The sequence below is a fragment of the Gigantopelta aegis genome, chromosome 2, assembly GCF_016097555.1.
Source record: "Gigantopelta aegis isolate Gae_Host chromosome 2, Gae_host_genome, whole genome shotgun sequence".
NCBI classification, from domain to species: domain Eukaryota; kingdom Metazoa; phylum Mollusca; class Gastropoda; order Neomphalida; family Peltospiridae; genus Gigantopelta; species Gigantopelta aegis.
In genome coordinates, this window is record NC_054700.1 from 33999738 (window position 1) to 34018659 (window position 18922).

An 18922-nucleotide genomic window follows, 5' to 3' on the forward strand; every position below is an offset into this window, starting at 1 on the left:
GACAGGATAGCACATACCACGGTATTTGAAATACCAGTTTTGGTGCACTGGCTGGAATGAGAAATATCCCAATGGGACCACCTATGGGGATTGATCACAGATCATTGTTAAATAACTCATTAATCAAGGCGCATTCACTGTCAATCTAATAACTCCTTGGTTAAATACCTATTTCATTTACAAAATAAAACTAGTAGACTTGATTGTTCAAAGTCAATCCTTTAATTGAATGACTAAAGGCTTATTTTCAAAAGCAATACACATCTGCAGATTTAGCCGACAGTTAACTCGGACATCATGCGACACTAACGGCTCTCAATTAAATCAGGGATGCCAAACAGCTGTGTGTACTGCCAAAGTGCTGCAGCATCTGTGATTATAAAATGTCATGGTAAAGAGTTGTTTTCAGACGTCATTTGCACATTTGTTCCTAATTTGCTCTGTCAGTGTCAGAAGGTGTGAATTCCAGTGCAATGAACTGAATAACACTGAATAACGTTTGTTCCCCGACAATTTGTGGTCAGATGGTGTAAATGTCATAGTAACGACAGTCATTGTATTGAGGTCTGACTATAAATATTTTTAATTATGACTGTTCTAATAAATTAATTTAACAGTGGTGTACTGCATCATTCAGTGGCTTAAAAAATATTCCAAGTATGATTTACTCGCACTAATAATCCCAATCCAATCATACAGTTCTTACAATACAAATGTTGTAGTCATGGGACTCGAATCATAACATATAGGAAGATGTTATGTCATAAAATTCTCTGATGTCAAAACACAAGTTATCTGTTTATATATTTTGAAGGAACTCAAAAGCACATACACTTTTCCATTGAAATAAAAAGAAAGAAATGTTTTAACGACGCACTCAACACATTTTATTTACAGTTATATGGCGTCAGACATATGGTTAAGGACCACACAGATTTTGAGAGGAAACCCGCTGTCGCCACATAGGCTACTCTTTTATGACAGGCAGCAAGGGATTTTTTATTTGCGCTTCCCACAGGCAGGATAGCACAAACCATGGCCTTTGTTGAACCAGTTATGGATCACTGGTCAGTGCAAGTGGTTTACACCTGCCCATTTAGCCTTGTGGAGCACTCTCAGGGTTTGGAGTCGGTATCTGGATTAAAAATCCCATGCCTCGACAGGGATCCGAACCCAGTACCTACCAGCCTGCAGACCAATGGCCTAACCATGACTCCACCGCCATTGAAATAGAGAAAATATATATAGGTTCAAAACTTACTGATGTTATTATGCAATAGAGATTATTATACAAGCTTGAGAAGTACGAAATATAATTAGAATATTTAACACTCCCAGAGTTAAGACTGGGCAAGCCTTGTCATGTTATGATGTCTCTTCCCAAAAATGTACGTCATTGGTTGGTCAGGTGATTACACTTGTTATTACACGTGTGCTTCATATGGGTTTTTTTTATTAAATCGGTTATATTGAACCATGTAAATAATAAAAATACTTATTGACCACATTGTGGGCAATATTAGGTTTTATGGACATAAGAAATCTAAACATTTTGGCATATTTGTAAACAAACAAAATTCAAAGGGACTGAACTCTTGATGGGTTTGCTTTAATGAGATTTGAATAAACTAGAATTTGCAATTTGTAGTAAAGTATAGAACGTACCTGCAAACTTCATCATAATTTTGGGTTTAACACATTACAATTTGATTCCACCAGAGGTTGTTACTACAAAACTTGTAACATACGAACACCTCTTTCTAATCAATTTTACACTATTTACAGAAATGGCATGTTGTTTCCGGCACTCATTAATGTCCAGGCTGGACTAAATGGGAAGTCCTGAAATATTACCTACCATGAGAATTGCAAAATCCTTATCAACTAAAATCAAGTGTGAACAAAAACAGTCGATGAAAAATCCAAAGGAAATTGCTCCTTAATTACATCCAACTTAATTCCACTTAATTGTGTCGAACTTTGTGAAACACTGTTCCTGCCATATACAATATTAATAACGTTTATCAAAAATCACATAAAGTGTTTACAATTAAGTAAACAATTGTGTACACACTCCAAAGAAAGTCTTGTTTACAAAGTCACTCCATACAACCTCACGTCTGTCTGAATGAAGAACTATACAAAATTGTCCATCCTCACATTTATGAAGAAACCTTCAGTATGTCCAATAGTCCGTGTTTAATGTCAAAAACAAAACACAAATGTTCATCATGACGGGAATAAATAACCGTGCCAATCTTTATAAAACAAAATTTAAAATGAATGTAACTAACACAAAACCGACCAAGAATAGCACTAACTGGTTCAAATGTGCAACACAATACAACAAAAAACGCAAGGGAGATAACTCTTAGATAAACAAAGTCAAGGATTTAACAGAATTCACAAGAAATTAATGAGAGTTTTATTGGGGCTTGGGAACGTTTTCCTATACAAACAGAAAACTGGTATTCATAAATCATACCATGTAGCTGCTGCACAAGTATAGTGAGTGTAGTTTTGGCTGATGAAAGAAAGAGTGGTGGGGGAAAGGAGTCCACAGTTTGATTTCTATAAAAATAGAAAACATATATTCACATTAGTTTAACGATTCGGCACTGTCACTATCACGGCATGAAAATAGTCACAAATGTTATTGATATATCCAGGAATAACAGATCAAAATGGAAATTTTAGAATTTCTTCCACATCTTTGGTCTGATCAAGCGTTTGGTAACTGTTGCGTATAACTCGGTAGATTCTCGTGAAAGTGTAGTCATCATAAACAGCTCTGGCAGTGTTAGAACAGTCAAACGGCTCTGGAACAAACAATAACGAAAACATTCATTATTTTCATGACTTTGCAGTTTTTAGTAGCATACATCACAGGGCTAGCTCTGGATAAGCAAAACATTTCACCAAATTATCTTTAAAAATGCTCATTCACAGTTATTTTCCAACAAAATACCAATTATTAGATGAAATTTGTTCGCCAAATTAAAATAAAATTGGCAAATCTAGCGAGTGGCAAAACTATCCCTGCATCATATAAAATATATAAAATCTGAAATATGAAAAACAAATTGATCGGGGTTTTTTTATCTGCATAATTATTTAACCTGACCTCTTCCGATCTCAGTGTAAAACTCAGGATAGAAAATTAACAGTCGCCTGATAGCTCGAGACAATGTTTATTAGCCGAGAGCATTTTGCAATCATTACTATGGTGGTCCGTCAAGTGACGATCAATTTTAGAAGAAAAACTAAAATTTCACCACAAAGATGAGTTCACTATTGTCTGTTTAATAAGTTTTATTATCCACATAGTGCAAGATATTCAGGGAAATATACCCAGTGTGACACACGTATTATAATGATTTCATGTACACAACAAATTTTGGGAAGTGACATCATAACTTAATGCAGCTTCCCCAGTCTTAGCTCTGTGTAAACAGTTACCAAAATGTCGGAAAACGGCATTGTTTCGTGGTTTCCTTCTAGTTAAGTTTGAAATGTTTTGACATGGTCCTAGCTTGTTATTCATATAAATAATATAATGGATAATAAAGAAATTATTACACTCGTGTGTGAATCTTACTAATTTTACGAAACTTGTGTTAGGATTTATATAATACAAAAATCCTGACTCTCGTTTCGTAAAATCAGTACGACACACAAGCTTGTATAATTATCCCTATATATCCTACTAATGTGATAGTTTTATGTCATGGCTGATGTACAGTACAGATACATGTACAGTGTACAGTGAAACCCTTGTAAATGGACACACATTATGTCTCTGGCTCCATATTCATAAACGTACTTTAAGTCAAAGTATGATACTTACATACATACATTTAGTATGTCAATAAATATCATACATTGACTTAAGTACATTTATGAATACGGAGCCTGGACTCTATACAGATATTACTACACTAGTAATTAATTAAATTTTCATTCTTATTACAAAATGTTCCCTTATTTCTTTCCATCTGCCTATAAAAGAAAAAAACAACTGCATAATATTAGCTTCACAACGTTCAGATGTGCCTAGACCAAATGCAGTACCTGCATTTCAACAAGAACGCGTATTACCTTCAATGCAAAAACACTTCCACTGGTTTGGATTGTCGAGAGAACTCATCTGATGACGCTGCAACGTGCAGCCCTTTCGAACACTGATGGCTTGTTTTTTATAGCTGAAAATAAACAAAACAAAACACAATTCTTAGAACCTACGCTTGTAAAACTAGAGTCTGGACTCAAATCCGTAATCATGTTATGCACCTGCAATATGTATGTGTTGTCATGGCGTTACAGACTCAAGATCTAGTCACATCTTTAGTCCATGTTTATATTATTATTATTATTATTATTATTCAGGGCTTCTAGATTATGGTAGCCCCACTCCCATGGCTAGTGATATTCTATGTTGGGCTAGTAAATAACTAATATTGCCATGCCCGACGGCTAGTGAAAAAAAAGAATCAAATGTTGTAGTTAAGTCAATTTTGTAAATATGAATTATAGCCTGCCTCCCCCCCCCCCACCCTACCCCCCAATGTTAGTGTTTTAAGCTCCATCTCCCTCTTTAGGTGACATATCTGATTATTACTATTATTTAGTACAATTGTATTAACTTTAAAGTAAAGTAGCACTAGTGAATTTTTAATTGTGGCTAGTAAACTTTTTAAATCACTGATCCCATGGCTAGTGGATTTTAACAAAATTCTAGAAGCCCTGTTATTATTATTATTAACTGGTTTATCGTGTCCATATACCTCTGGGGTTTCTAACACGCCTAGTCTAGCCTCCAATAAGATCGGGGGGGGGTCTGACTCAGGACAGGAACTTCCTAACTATTAAAGACAATTTGGAAAACTAGAGCCAAAATAAAATAATGGGGGGATGGATGCTAATAAATTTTGGCTGCGCCCTTAAAAAAACCAAAACATGTTTATAGAGCCATAACATGGGGCCAGTTCAATATGTTTATAGCTCTGTTTATAGAGCTATAACATGGGGCCAGTTCAATATGTTTATAGCTCTGTTTATAGAGCTATAACATGGGGCCAGTTCAATATGTTTATAGCTCTATAACATGTTTATAGAGCTATAACATGGGGCCAGTTCAATATGTTTATAGCTCTATAACATGTTTATAGAGCTATAACATGGGGCCAGTTCAATATGTTTATAGCTCTGTTTATAGAGCTATAACATGGGGCCAGTTCAATATGTTTATAGCTCTATAACTATTTATAGAGCTATAACATGGGGCCAGTTCAATATGTTTATAGCTCTATAACATGTTTATAGAGCTATAACATGGGGCCAGTTCAATATGTTTATAGCTCTATAACATGTTTATAGAGCTATAACATGGGGCCAGTTCAATATGTTTATAGCTCTGTTTATAGAGCTATAACATGGGGCCAGTTCAATATGTTTATAGCTCTGTTTATAGAGCTATAACATGGGGCCAGTTCAATATGTTTATAGCTCTATAACATGTTTATAGAGCTATAACATGGGGCCAGTTCAATATGTTTATAGCTCTATAACATGTTTATAGAGCTATAACATGGGGACAGTATTGTTGCATATGAAGATGACACATAATCTACAATGAAGAAAAACTTTTATAGATACATCACCTGTCCTCAAGGGTACTAGTTTGAGGGCAGTTGATGTTGAAAAGAATAGTCGATACTTAGATTGTAATAATAATAATAAACAATATTAATGGTATTATAACAATACGTTTCACTCAAATTCGTATGTGTAGTACTTGAGGAATCCCAGAAAGAGGTCCCCCATTACGTATAGTAAATAATAATATATAATAATATAACAATAAGCCTTACTCAAATTTGTATGTGTAGTACTTGAGGAATCCCAGAAAGAGGTCCCCCATTAAGTATAGTAAATAATAATATATAATAGTATAACAATAAGTCTTACTCAAATTCGTATGTGTAGTACTTGAGGAAGCCCAGAAAGAGGTCCCCCATTACGTATAGTAAATAATAATATATAATAGTATAACAATAAGCCTTACTCAAATTCGTATGTGTAGTATTTGAGGAAGCCCAGAAAGAGGTCCCCCATTAAGTATAGTAAATAATAATATATAATAGTATAACAATAAGCCTTACTCAAATTCGTATGTGTAGTACTTGAGGAATCCCAGAAAGAGGTCCCCCATTACGTATAGTAAATAATAATATATAATAGTATAACAATAAGTCTTACTCAAATTCGTATGTGTAGTACTTTAGGAATCCCAGAAAGAGGTCCCCCATTAAGTATAGTAAATAATAATATATAATAGTATAACAATAAGTCTTACTCAAATTTGTATGTGTAGTACTTGAGGAATCACAGAAAGAGGTCCCCCATTAAGTATAGTAAATAATAATATATAATAGTATAACAATAAGTCTTACTCAAATTCGTATGTGTAGTACTTGAGGAAGCCCAGAAAGAGGTCCCCCATTACGTATAGTAAATAATAATATATAATAGTATAACAATAAGCCTTACTCAAATTCGTATGTGTAGTACTTGAGGAAGCCCAGAAAGAGGTCCCCCATTACGTATAGTAAATAATAATATATAATAGTATAACAATAAGCCTTACTCAAATTCGTATGTGTAGTACTTGAGGAAGCCCAGAAAGAGGTCCCCCATTACATTTAGTAAATAATAATATAACAATAAGTCTTACTCAAATTCATGTGTGTAGTACTTGAGGAATCCTAGAAAGAGGTCCCCCATCGACTCACTGTTATTCATTTTCTGCATCGACAACGGTGCACTCAGCTTCAAATCACGGATGTCAGTGTTCGGGTTGAAGTGGCCCTACGAAAAACATTTTATTAAATCTTGAAACATGTCCCACAGCTTAAAACAGTTAGAAAGATTTTTAATGGCTATCCATTCATGTCACATGATGTGGCGTTTTAAGGCTTCAACCTTTCAGAAAAATGTGGATTATTTCCCTTTTCTGTTATACACGTATATATGCTGGGCTCAGCCTGTACATTGCCAAATTAGTCAATTGTTAATTTTTTTTATATAAAATAGCTACAAAACTTAGTCTTTGGCTAATAAAATAAATTTCAAGGAAGTACTCTACATTTCTAAAAATGGGCTTAACCAAAATCTGTTCCAGTATGAAACCAGTACAAGCAGTTTAAAAGTTAACAAAGATTTTGGTTTTCCTTTGGCACTAATACTAAAGTTATGAAGCTGATGAATTTTTGCCATGCGAATGTTTGTTATGGAAACTTAAATATATAAAATGATCATGCCCCCTTAGTCTATTTGTAAGAAAGTCATTCTCTGCTCCATATGGTAACCTGTATGGCAACAAAACACAGATGTATATGGCCCATATGCCTACACTACAGTTGGCATTAACAACAACAATTCCATATTATTTAAAGATGCTCCAATCCATGATCAATTATCATGAACTGATGTCATGGCTTCTAGATTATGGTAGCCCCACTCCCATGTCTAGTGATATTCAATGTTGGGCTAGTAAATAACTACTACTGTCATGCGCCACGGCTAATGAATTTTTTTTGTCAAATGTTGCAGTTAAGTCTATTTTGTAAATATGAATATCCTGCCCCCACCCCAAACCCCCAATGTTAGTGTTTTTAAGCTCTATCTCCCTCTTTAGGTGACATATCTGATTATTACTATTATTTAGTAAAATTGTATTAACTTAAAGTAAAGTAGGGCTAGTGAATTTTTAATTGTGGCTAGTAAATTTTAAAAATCACTGATCCCATGGCTAGTGGATTTTATAAAAATTCTAGAAGGCCTGGATGTGTTGATTGATTATAGTGAAAATCCTTAATCAATTGTGTGGGAAAATATTATCTGTAATTGTTCTTCCAGAATAGATGATGGATGATAAAGTTTTGCTGAAATAAATGTATATTTGATAAAAGAAATATAAATACTTACAGGATACACTTTCTGCAAACAAGGTAGAACAGGAGGCTTGCAGCCATCTTGAATAAAATGAGATTGTATTAAATTAATGGGAAACAATACAAGCATAAACTTCAAATAAAACAGTTAAAGTTAAAAACATTGACAGGAACATTGATTATATGGGGAATACTACACAAGAGGCCGATACATACTATTTATCCTACGAATTGTTTTAAAACATTTAACAAGCAAAAGTGAGTTGGATATGACACAAACTTAATGTGGTATTCATTTCTTACACATATCGTCAAAAAAACAGGTTTAAAACAAATTCAAATGACTTTTCCAATCAAACTTATTTAGAGCCCTTGAACTTTCAATTAACATCAATGTACATCACAGAGCAATCAGTTTCAGGTTAACTTATACATCACAGAGCAATCAGTTTCAGGTTAACTTATACATCACAGAGCAATCAATTTTGATGGTGCTTATTTTATTGGATGGTATAGATGTGGCGACCAGATTATATAATTTTCACCTAAAAGCAAAACGTTTCGCCAAATTCTTTATTCAACTTCAAAAATTGCAAAAATCAACAGTTATTTTCTAAAAAAAATGTCAGTTATTACATGGAATTATTTCACCAAATTAAAATGAAATTCGCCAATTATTTTCAAAATTCACAAATGGCAAATTTGGCAAGTGCCAGAGTTATGTTTTTAAATCAATAACACATATTCATGTTATTGCTGAGTGAGATCATAAATAATGCATGGTGTTATTACATATGGAGTCATTTTGCAGGAACTATAGAAACTAATAAAAGCAGTCAGACAAAACTAAATTATTACAGAACAAAATTACATCCCACATGTCTAGAACTTAAGTAATGTAGTGGATTATTAACGAACAGAAATAAATCATACATGTCTACAATCCACACTTTATAGAAAAACAAATGTGACATAGTTATACTGAAATCATCTTGTAAATAGTGGATTATTAACAAACAGAAATAAATCATACATGTCTACAATCCACACTTTATAGAAAAACAAATGTGACATAGTTATACTGAAATCATCTTGTAAATAGTGGATTATTAACAAACAGAAATAAATCATACATGTCTACAATCCACACTTTATAGAAAAACAAATGTGACATAGTTATACTGAAATCATCTTGTAAATAGTGGATTATTAACAAACAGAAATAAATCATACATGTCTACAATCCACACTTTATAAAAAAACAAATGTGACATAGTTATACTGAAATCAACTTGTAAATAGTGGATTATTAACAAACAGAAATAAATCATACATGTCTACAATCCACACTTTATAGAAAAACAAATGTGACAAAGTTATACTGAAATCACCTTGTAAATAATGGATGAGCATCAGAGCTAGTGAGTAACTCGACAGGGTCATCTTGCGGGCATCGTTGATGTCGTGAAACCGGGCCCAGTGTTTGATAAACAACATCAATGGCCGCACTCTCCAGTCCACTGAATCACAAGAAACAACAGAAGACTTTATTACATGCAACATAAACAATCTATATTTAAAATAATAAAATGGGTAAATGGACAGTTCATAGCATTAAATGAAAATAAAATATGTAAGCCTATATACAACTTTTCACCAAAATACAAAGATATACACACCTCATTCTCTTTCAAAATTCCCTGCTTTTCTAACACAGTAGTAAACACACAAAATAAAACCTTCAAACACACCCTTTATTTTTAAAACAATAACGATTAAATTATTTTTGAGGTGATGTATGTGGATCTTCTTTTTTAAAAGTCTAAACTGTAAAAAACTTTAATAATTTTCTCTTTTCGTGAATGACCTCAAACAGTTAGCTGTTGGGACGTTCAGACCAGTCTACTTACTTAGGAGTAAAAGAAAGGAAATGGTTTATTTAACAACGTACTCAACACGTTATATACGGTTATATGGCGTCAGACATATGGTTACGGAGCACACAGATATTGAGGGAGGAAACCCGCTGCCACCACTTCATGGGTTACTCTTTTCAACTGGCAACAAGGGATCTTTTATATGCACTATCTCACAGACAGGATAGCACATACCACAGCCTTTGATGTACCAGTCGTGGTGCACTGGCTGGAACGAAAAATAACCCAATAGGGCCCACCGATGGAGATCGATCCCAAACCGACCACGCATCAAGCAAGTGTTTTACCATTGGGCTACGTCCCGCCCTAGGAGTAAAATGCCATTTGTTGGAGGTCAGGCTAAGTTGAATAGAAAACTGATACTATTAGCAAACATAAGAAGACAGTAGAAACCTGACCAATATCACTGTACGGTGATTAATACTCACTGGAAGCGTAGTACCTGAGTAGATGCGTGTTTCGAATTCCAACTGAATTGTTCACATTTAGGTCACACTCCACTCCACTAGGAACAAGATAAACATTCAACAGTTAAAATTTTAAATTTCAGTCATAATCAAGTGACAGTTTTCAATTGGGAATTGGGAAATTGTTTAACATGCACATTCAGAGCAAGCTGTTCTAGCGCACAGCTGTCCTGGGCACAAGTACCGGCCTCAGCCGGTTCCTCCGTCCAGGACAGGAAAGGGTTGGGGTGGGTGAAGGAGGGATCGCCTGCACTGGCAGGTGCAAGGGAGCACCAGCAGTCCAACTGTAGTTGGTAACAGGTGGGGGTGGTATGGTGCTATGTAATTTGGAATATCCCGTAGGATTAAGCCAAAGGGAAATGAGTGCACATTTTGATGAAGGAAGTTCAAAGATGCCAAACAGTATATATACATCCAAGATATTAGAAAGATATCTGTTCCTTTATTAATAAACTAACCCAAAAATATACATATAAATATTAGTAATAGTATAGCTAAGATACAAGATAAAACATGCACGATAAATTAAATGATATTTTTTTAATTAATAAAAACATACAGGGGTCACCTTACAAGATTGAGTTCTCAAAAACATTTAGCTTCATGTTTATAACATATACAACAGAGTTTGAAGGGAAAAAGGCATAACAGTAACAGTCAACCTACCTTATTCGATCAAAGAATTTCATAATAGGAACCTTTGCTCGTATGACAGTAGGACTTTTAATAAAAGCTAAAAAAAAAAAAAAAACAGACAAAAAACATAACAATTACAATAGAAAAGACAATTAAATTAACAAATAAACTGACTCAACATTTTCATTAAAGTACATGTTTTGTAAATAACCTTTCATTAAAAATCATCACCAGTTTACAAAACTTCAATTTGTAATATTCCAATATTATCTGTACAGAAGTAAAAACATTGTAGATAAATACAATGATCAGTCTTTAAATATATATTTTTTAAACATGCAAAATACATTTAAAGGGCTTTACCTCCATATTGCAGCACACTCAACTGAAATGTTAGCAACACTGTTTACTATAATATATTAACATTGAATTCGAGGGCATTTATCTAAGTGATAAAAAGAAATGAACGAAGAGCTTAATGATATCCCAGCTCTGTGAAATAAACATCTCTGACCAAACTAAGGAAATTTTGAAAATGGTATCAATGGATCTTTAACATCCCAGCACAAAAAAACAAAAGTTAATGGATGTCAAACATCAGAAAAATGGATGAAAAATTATTAAGATAGACTTCTATTATGAACATCAGTACAACTGAATACTCACAACATTTGCGTATTGCTCTGTGAATCATAAATAGTATTTCTGTAGCTTCTTTCTTCTGGTCAATCTGAAATCAAATAGAATTCAAACTCGTCTTCAAAATATTTAATCTTAGAATCCTTAAGCCCCATGCCAATAAATATGTATATCCAGTGATGCCCAAATTTAATAAACAATGGCAACAAACAAAAGAAATCACATTAGAACACAAATCTTGTAATGTTTACTATGATGCCATTGTATTTGCATCAAACCAGGCAATTTGGATAATAAGTATAAACATAAACTTACTTCTAAGCATTTAACAAATTTTAGAACTTTATTATAAAACATTTTAACACTTGGATAATGATCTGTTTACTGGTATAGTGAATAGTACCTGTGCTGGTGATAACATGAGGCAAAGATCCATATCAGATGTCTTCGTACCAAATCCACTCATTGATGACCCCACAATATACAGACCACAATCTGAACAAACATTAAAAAACAAGAACAAATTATAAAATCAAACAAGGAATCGGAAAAGCTGCAAATCCCTTGCCATTGAATAATACTGTTCCTCTATTTGAAGATTCATGAAAATCATTTAAGAAATTGGAGAAACTTGAGGTGTTTTCTCTTTTATAGATACATTACCTGTCCTCAAACAAGTGCACTCCCCTTGGAGTGCACTTGTTTGAGGACAGGTAATGTGGAAAAGAAATAAAACATTTTGTAGGAGGATCAGGTCAGGTCAGAGTATTTAACATGCACATTCAGGACACAAGTAGTAGGATCCATGTGACAGACTATAGTCTCATTACTGTCTTAGCCTTCTGCAGTTGCTATCAGCCCAATATATCATGGCTCGAAAATTTATTTCGTGAAGTGGGAAATAATCTTTAATAAATCAAGCTAAATTCTAGAAAGATGACAAGAGTACGTCATTGTCTATACATGTACATAAGGAATTTTTATGAATATATCTCAGAGCAGAATCCATTACACATTTGTACATACATGTGTACATGTAACGGTTAACTGTGCGGATCTTAAATTCAATTGCATTTTTATGAATATATCTCAGAGCAGAATCCATTACACATTTGTACATACATGTGTACATGTAACGGTTAACTGTGCGGATCTTAAATTCAATTGCATTTTTATGAATATATCTCAGAGCAGAATCCATTACACATTTGTACATACATGTGTACATGTAACGGTTAACTGTGCGGATCTTAAATTCAATTGCATTTTTATGAATATATCTCAGAGCAGAATCCATTACACATTTGTACATACATGTGTACATGTAACGGTTAACTGTGCGGATCTTAAATTCAATTGCTGTCCTTTTCAGTCTGTACATACTGATACATGTAACGGTTAACTGTGCGGATCTTAAATTCAATTGCTGTCCTTTTCAGACTGGACATATACTGACACAACAAAACAATTTCTCTTTCATGTCTAAAATCTCAGTAAGCTGAACTGTTTGTTCTAAATGTATACACATGGTGAATTCACGTACATGGAAACACTCCCTTTAAAACAGCATACAATGCATTGCGCAGTTGGATCTTCTTCTGGTACAACTCCTCTGTCTGACGTTGCTGAACGTAGTAACACCATATCGCTTCACTTATCTGAAATATACAAAGCTATCAGTATCATATACTAATTGTGTCAAAAGCATGATCTATGAAATCCATCATTACAATCAACATGATTTTACACTTATCAGCAATGAATCAATAATAGTTTGTATTGATTAGGGTAGTGATGTTTCAATGATCAATTACAATCAAAAATTGATTCTGTGAGAAAATATCAATTATATCTGTTCCTCCAGTTTAGATGAGGTTTTTATCTCGGTTGAGTCAATACGCTTGAGTCAATATTAGATTTGTGTCGATACATTTTTGGGTCCCAACGTAGACTTTTATATGGAAAAATGTCTCAATGTGTTGACATTTATATTATGTTAAAATAAATAAAAGATTTAAAAAGGCAGATATGAATTGTGCTATCTGAAATCAATGCCGTACCGGTATTGTGAGCATGTAACCAACCATCAAAAGTGTTGCTCACATTTGACTGTAAACACATGATTTGTACATGTAGTTATTGTAACAGTCACGTGTAAGATGAACAAATAAAATTATCTAATAGCTTAAAAGAAAACTCTAGCAGATGACGATTGTTACAGAATGCAACTAGTAATGTGACTTATGGCTTTGAGAAATTGTGGACTGGTAAAAGTAGGATTAATTTGTCTTGATTGGTTAACTAGTTGTTAATTGACATAGAAGGCAGCAATCTCGGTGTTTATTCAGTGATGCCACTGTTTCCACTATGCTGACTTTCTTATGTCGAGATATTTGTATATGAGGAGGAATATACATGTGTCGACGACAGCCTGGAGCTTTACCACTCAGGCTCCAATGCCAAATGACGGCGTTGTTAAAGAGGTGTTAACTGCCCATGGCCCTGAAATTGATGCAAGGATTGTCACGGAAAACGATGAGACATCGATGTGCAAATGTTTTAGCTCTGCAGCTTTGATGCGACAAACATTATTCCATGAATTAGGCGTGGAATTTTGTATTTGTTCTTCTACAAAACATTTGGTGTAACTGTATTTTGTTATAACGTTCTTATAAATTCATGTTTATTAAAAACAAAATTAGATTGTTCTAACGTCCACAGTGATTTTAATTTTACAATTTATAGAAATTTTAAAACATGATCAACTTTGTTCAGAACGTGCACAGTGGTACAATAGATTGATTAATTTATTTTTCATAGAATATATTTTTTTTATTAGCTTACATATTTCACTTAACTGAATATCTGGTTAACTCAGTATTTGTTTGTGGTCCCCACAATATCGACACAACAGTGTTCGACTGTATTTATGCAGAATAGGGTTAGGACTATGGTGTTTGCAGCACTCAACATGTATTTGTTATAAAACACAAAACGTACACACCTCAGAACTAGGATCAGTGACTTTAATGAGTTACGGAGTTTCACCTAACATGCTGTTACCACATAGGCTATTCTTTTATACTAGCAACAAGGGGAAACACATATTTTACTTTCAGGGTTCACTTTGTTCATTGCCAAATTAGCCAATTGCTCATTTTTATACACAGTTGCTATAATATGTTGCATTTGACTGATAAAACTGTTTAAACTAGCCATTTTTAAGTCATTCTCAAGAAAATATTCTAAAAAGAAAATTCTTCCCTGTATATGGACTGCATTAATGCAAAAACATTTATTATCCACATAGTTCAACATAACAGAGTTAATAGAAGCCATATGAAGCACACATGTAGTAATGATGTGTTTTGGGAAGTGATTTTGGGAAGTGATATCATAATATGACGCTGCTTCCCCAGTCCTAGCTTAGTCCCTGCAAGTGAAATATGACATTATTTCAATATTCATTGAAACAAAGAACAATAATAATATGGATAATAAAGAAATTACTACACTTGTGTGCGAGTTGTACTGATTATTACAAAACTTGTGTCAGGATTCATGTATTACCCTCGTTCTCGATTGAGCAATACAAAAATCACGACACTCATTTTGTAAAATCAGTACGACACACAAGCTCGTATACTAATCTCTATGTACCTTGTCAGTCTTTGTGCAAGTGGGTGTACTGGGTAATGTGTTGTCTGGAATTGGACTTTTTTGTCTCTTTTTATTTTCTTCCCATCTTGCCTTCTTCGGAGATGGTTTTGGACTGGACTGATGACTTCTCCTGCACAAACAAGTTTGAAGAAAATTAAATTTCATTTCACTACATGATAATATCAGTCTTCCATGCTGTAAAACGCATATAAAGTACATATAAGAAAAATGTTTATTACATATATGGAATCTTGTCTTAAAGCAAATGAAACAAAAATGTTCTGTATTTAAATATACTTTTGAAAATAATATTTTAAATTTCAAAATACAGTGAAACCAGTCTAAACCGGATCACACCAGGGACCTGATATTTATCCAATTGAGAAAGAATGCAGTGTTTAGAGGGTCGCATTTTAGCATTTAGAAAATTTGGGACCATGAAACTTGGCCAGTTTTGACAGGATTCTGGTTTAATCAGGGTCCAGTTTAGACAATTTTTACTGTATTTTACAACTATCTAAACAGATTTTAAGTTTGTTATTTGCTACACTTTTGACAATGTTTCTTCTTCTATTTTTTTTTGGCCACTACACATTTGTAAGAAACGAAGGGTTCTTACTTTCCAAGTTTTGATGTGTACATTTTGTCATCAGGTTTTAAGCTCGTGCTCGGAGATGCAGGTTTCGAAAGCACTGTTGGAGAAAGTCTGTTGGAATTGGGAGATGCTCTGCTTGGAGAAACAGACTTTTCCACAGGAGGAGAGTCCGACTGGCTGAAATGATTAATTTTCTTCAGGATATCCGCACGAATATCTTCCCTTACATCAGAAAGTGCAGATGTTACAGGTTTCACTGGGGAATGTTGTTGAGTAGACTGCATCAAAACACTATGTGGGATGGAGTACGGCACGTAACTCTGAACGGGAAAATACACTGGACTGTGGGTGGGTGGCTTGGGAACAAGACCTGAAGTGCTGGCTTGAGTGAGAAATGACGGATGTCGTGGACCGACGTTAGCATTTCGAACATGGTCAATCAGGCCAGGGTTCAAGCACAAACGGTTTGGAAACATTCCAAGAAGTTTATTTCCCAACAACCGCAGAACATTAAGCTGCTCAATACACTCTTGTAGATGGAAATTCAGCAGGTAAATGCAGTGAAAAGCAGAGAGAAACGAAGCAGTTCTTGATTTATGCACAAAATGACACAGCAGCTGAGGCATTCATGCAACAACTGAAATAGAAGAAGTTAAGACACTAAACGTTAAATAGTGAGAGAATGCACGACTAGTGACTCAGGCATGTGTTTACCCCCCCCCCCCCCTCCAGATTTAGTCGATGGCAATGTCAGAGGTTAAGCCTGTGACAGGCATGTGCAACAACTGTGGTATATCGTATGCACACATAAAATGAGTTCAGCTCAGCTCAGATATGTGTGCAGGGGAGGGTTTTGGGGGTCAACAAAGCAAATTTTAGTTTTTTGCCAATATATTTTCCAAGGGAGCATGACTCAATCCCCATATAAACTTTGGCTGCCATAGTCTAGACCCCACTGTTACAATTCCTGCACATGCATACTGAATCCCGTATTTTTCAATAATATCATCCCTGTCAGATTTTAGCTCGTCAATTTCATTTAATTCCAGTTGTAAAGGGTGTAATGATAATGCTTAGAATTACAATAGCACAGGCTATCTGCTCCAGGAAGGTTGAATAACAGGAAAGGAAAAACCCAGAAGAAAACACTATCAAGTGATCTTACCTAATCTTAGTGAATAGACCAGGGAAAATGTTTGTTTATTTTAACAATACCACAAGAGCACATTGATTTATTAATCATTGGCTACTGGATGTCAAACATTTGGTAATTTTGACGTATAGTCTTAGAGAGGAAACTCGCTACATTTTTCCATTAGTAGAAAGATATATTCTATATGCACCATCCCACAGGCAGGATAACACATACCATGGCCTTTGATATACCAGTCTTGGTGCACCAGCTGGAATGAGAAATAGCCCAATGGGCTCACCGACGGGGATCGATCCCAAACCAACAATGCATCAAGTGAGCATTTTACCACTGGGATATGTCCTGCCCCAAACATGGGGAAAAGATACATGCCTGAATATATTCACTACATACATATATTAAAACTGTACTGCAAGATCAACATACTATAATTTGGGTTCAGCAATATCAACTCTTTTGACAGGGCTCTGTCAAACTTGAATAAAATAGTATTTAAATTTTGTCTAAAGATTTAAATATATCAAGTTGATTAAAATTAGCTCTACGGGGTGTAATTGCATGTAGACTGATGCTCTGATAATGTGATTTCAGCTAACACCTAAGAGTTCCTACAACCACAAGACAACTTGGTCCCTTTTCATTTGTGTAAGTTAATGTCACTTTTCACCCTTCTTATATAGGGATTAATGACCAAGGCTTAAGATTGCATCAAAGTTGAGGCGACAAATGTGACCAAAATACTTATGCCCAAAATAATCATGCACAAATTACGTGAAAACATGCTGACCTCAAAATATTTCACCTCAAAACCATTAAAATGTTATGTTTAATTAAATTAAAATAACTTGTAAATGCATTTCTGAATATACTGACAACTCTAAAGCAGCTGTTAATGACAGTCCTGAACTAAACCAACCTTCTTGGACTCAGAAAAGACAAAGTCCCCGCGGTGCCCAAATTAGTGAAATCTAAAGCCCAGAATGATTTAGGCCAACTGTCTGGCAATTAAACACCTCCATAGGCACCCAACAAATGCTCTTTTTCTTTCTTAAATAATAATAATAATAATAAATGTGATGAACTAACACAGGATGGGGTGACCTATAAATTTGAAAATGAACTCACATTGCAAAAGGGGGGAGGGGGGTTGAACAGACATTTTGTTTTGGGGAGACTGTCAGGCATTTCGTTACACCCAGGGGCGGGATTTAGCTCAGTCAGTTGAGTGCTCACTTGAGGTGCGGAAAAATATCCGCCCGGTCCCCCCCTCCCCTAACCCTAACCCCAACCCTAACCTTAACCCCAACCCTAACTAAAAATAATAATGGAGGGGACCGGGCGGATATTATACCTGAGGTGCTTGCATCAAACCGCCTCTGTATATCCATTCAACTGATTGGGTGTTTTCTCATTCCAACCAGTACACCACAACTGGTTAATGGCAGTGTGACTGTCACCCAGTGTGAACTGTGAAGCACTAGACTTTGAAGACATCTGTATACTGGTAGTTAAGAAAGTTAAAGTTTGTTTTGTTTAAAGACAGTACTTGAGCACATTGATTTATTAATCATTGGCTATTGGATGTCAAACATCTGATATGGTAGTTTTAAGCTTAAAAAAACTTCTTGTTTTGTGGGGTTTTTTTAACTGAGAACCACGCACGGGCTAGGCATTCAATCATTTTTTTAAATTAGAACGATCTACTACTTGTAATGTATTTTAATTGTAAGGCAGTCGGCAAAACTACATTATTATAATTTACTTTTAGGTGAAAAATCGTCAGATCAAATAAAACCGTGGTAATAAATATACCACAACCTTCTTTCGACAGCTCTTCACAGGTGAATAGACAGGAGGTGAATAGAGTTATCTTTCTTAATTTT

General features: G+C 34.6%; 1 protein-coding gene across 2 annotated transcripts; it reads right to left on the reverse strand.

The window, feature by feature from the left end:
• Positions 1-2225: 2225 nt before the first annotated feature.
• Positions 2226-18870, reverse strand: LOC121384168 (poly(A) RNA polymerase GLD2-like). Of its 2 annotated transcripts, none has more exons than XM_041514434.1 (13): positions 18802-18870; positions 15911-16523; positions 15292-15421; positions 13175-13289; positions 12035-12126; positions 11659-11722; positions 11023-11089; positions 10318-10394; positions 9344-9472; positions 7987-8033; positions 6734-6867; positions 4099-4202; positions 2226-2819 (listed from the first exon to the last, which is right to left on the reverse strand). In XM_041514434.1, exons 2-13 carry the CDS (start codon positions 16510-16512, stop codon positions 2680-2682), a joined length of 1701 nt encoding a protein of 566 aa, XP_041370368.1. In that variant the 5' UTR covers positions 16513-16523; positions 18802-18870; the 3' UTR covers positions 2226-2679. The 2 variants fall into 2 exon arrangements, with proteins under 2 accessions (XP_041370368.1, XP_041370377.1); XM_041514443.1 differs by lacking the exon at positions 18802-18870 and adding an exon at positions 18391-18766.
• Between the last annotated feature and the right edge of the window lie 52 nt (positions 18871-18922).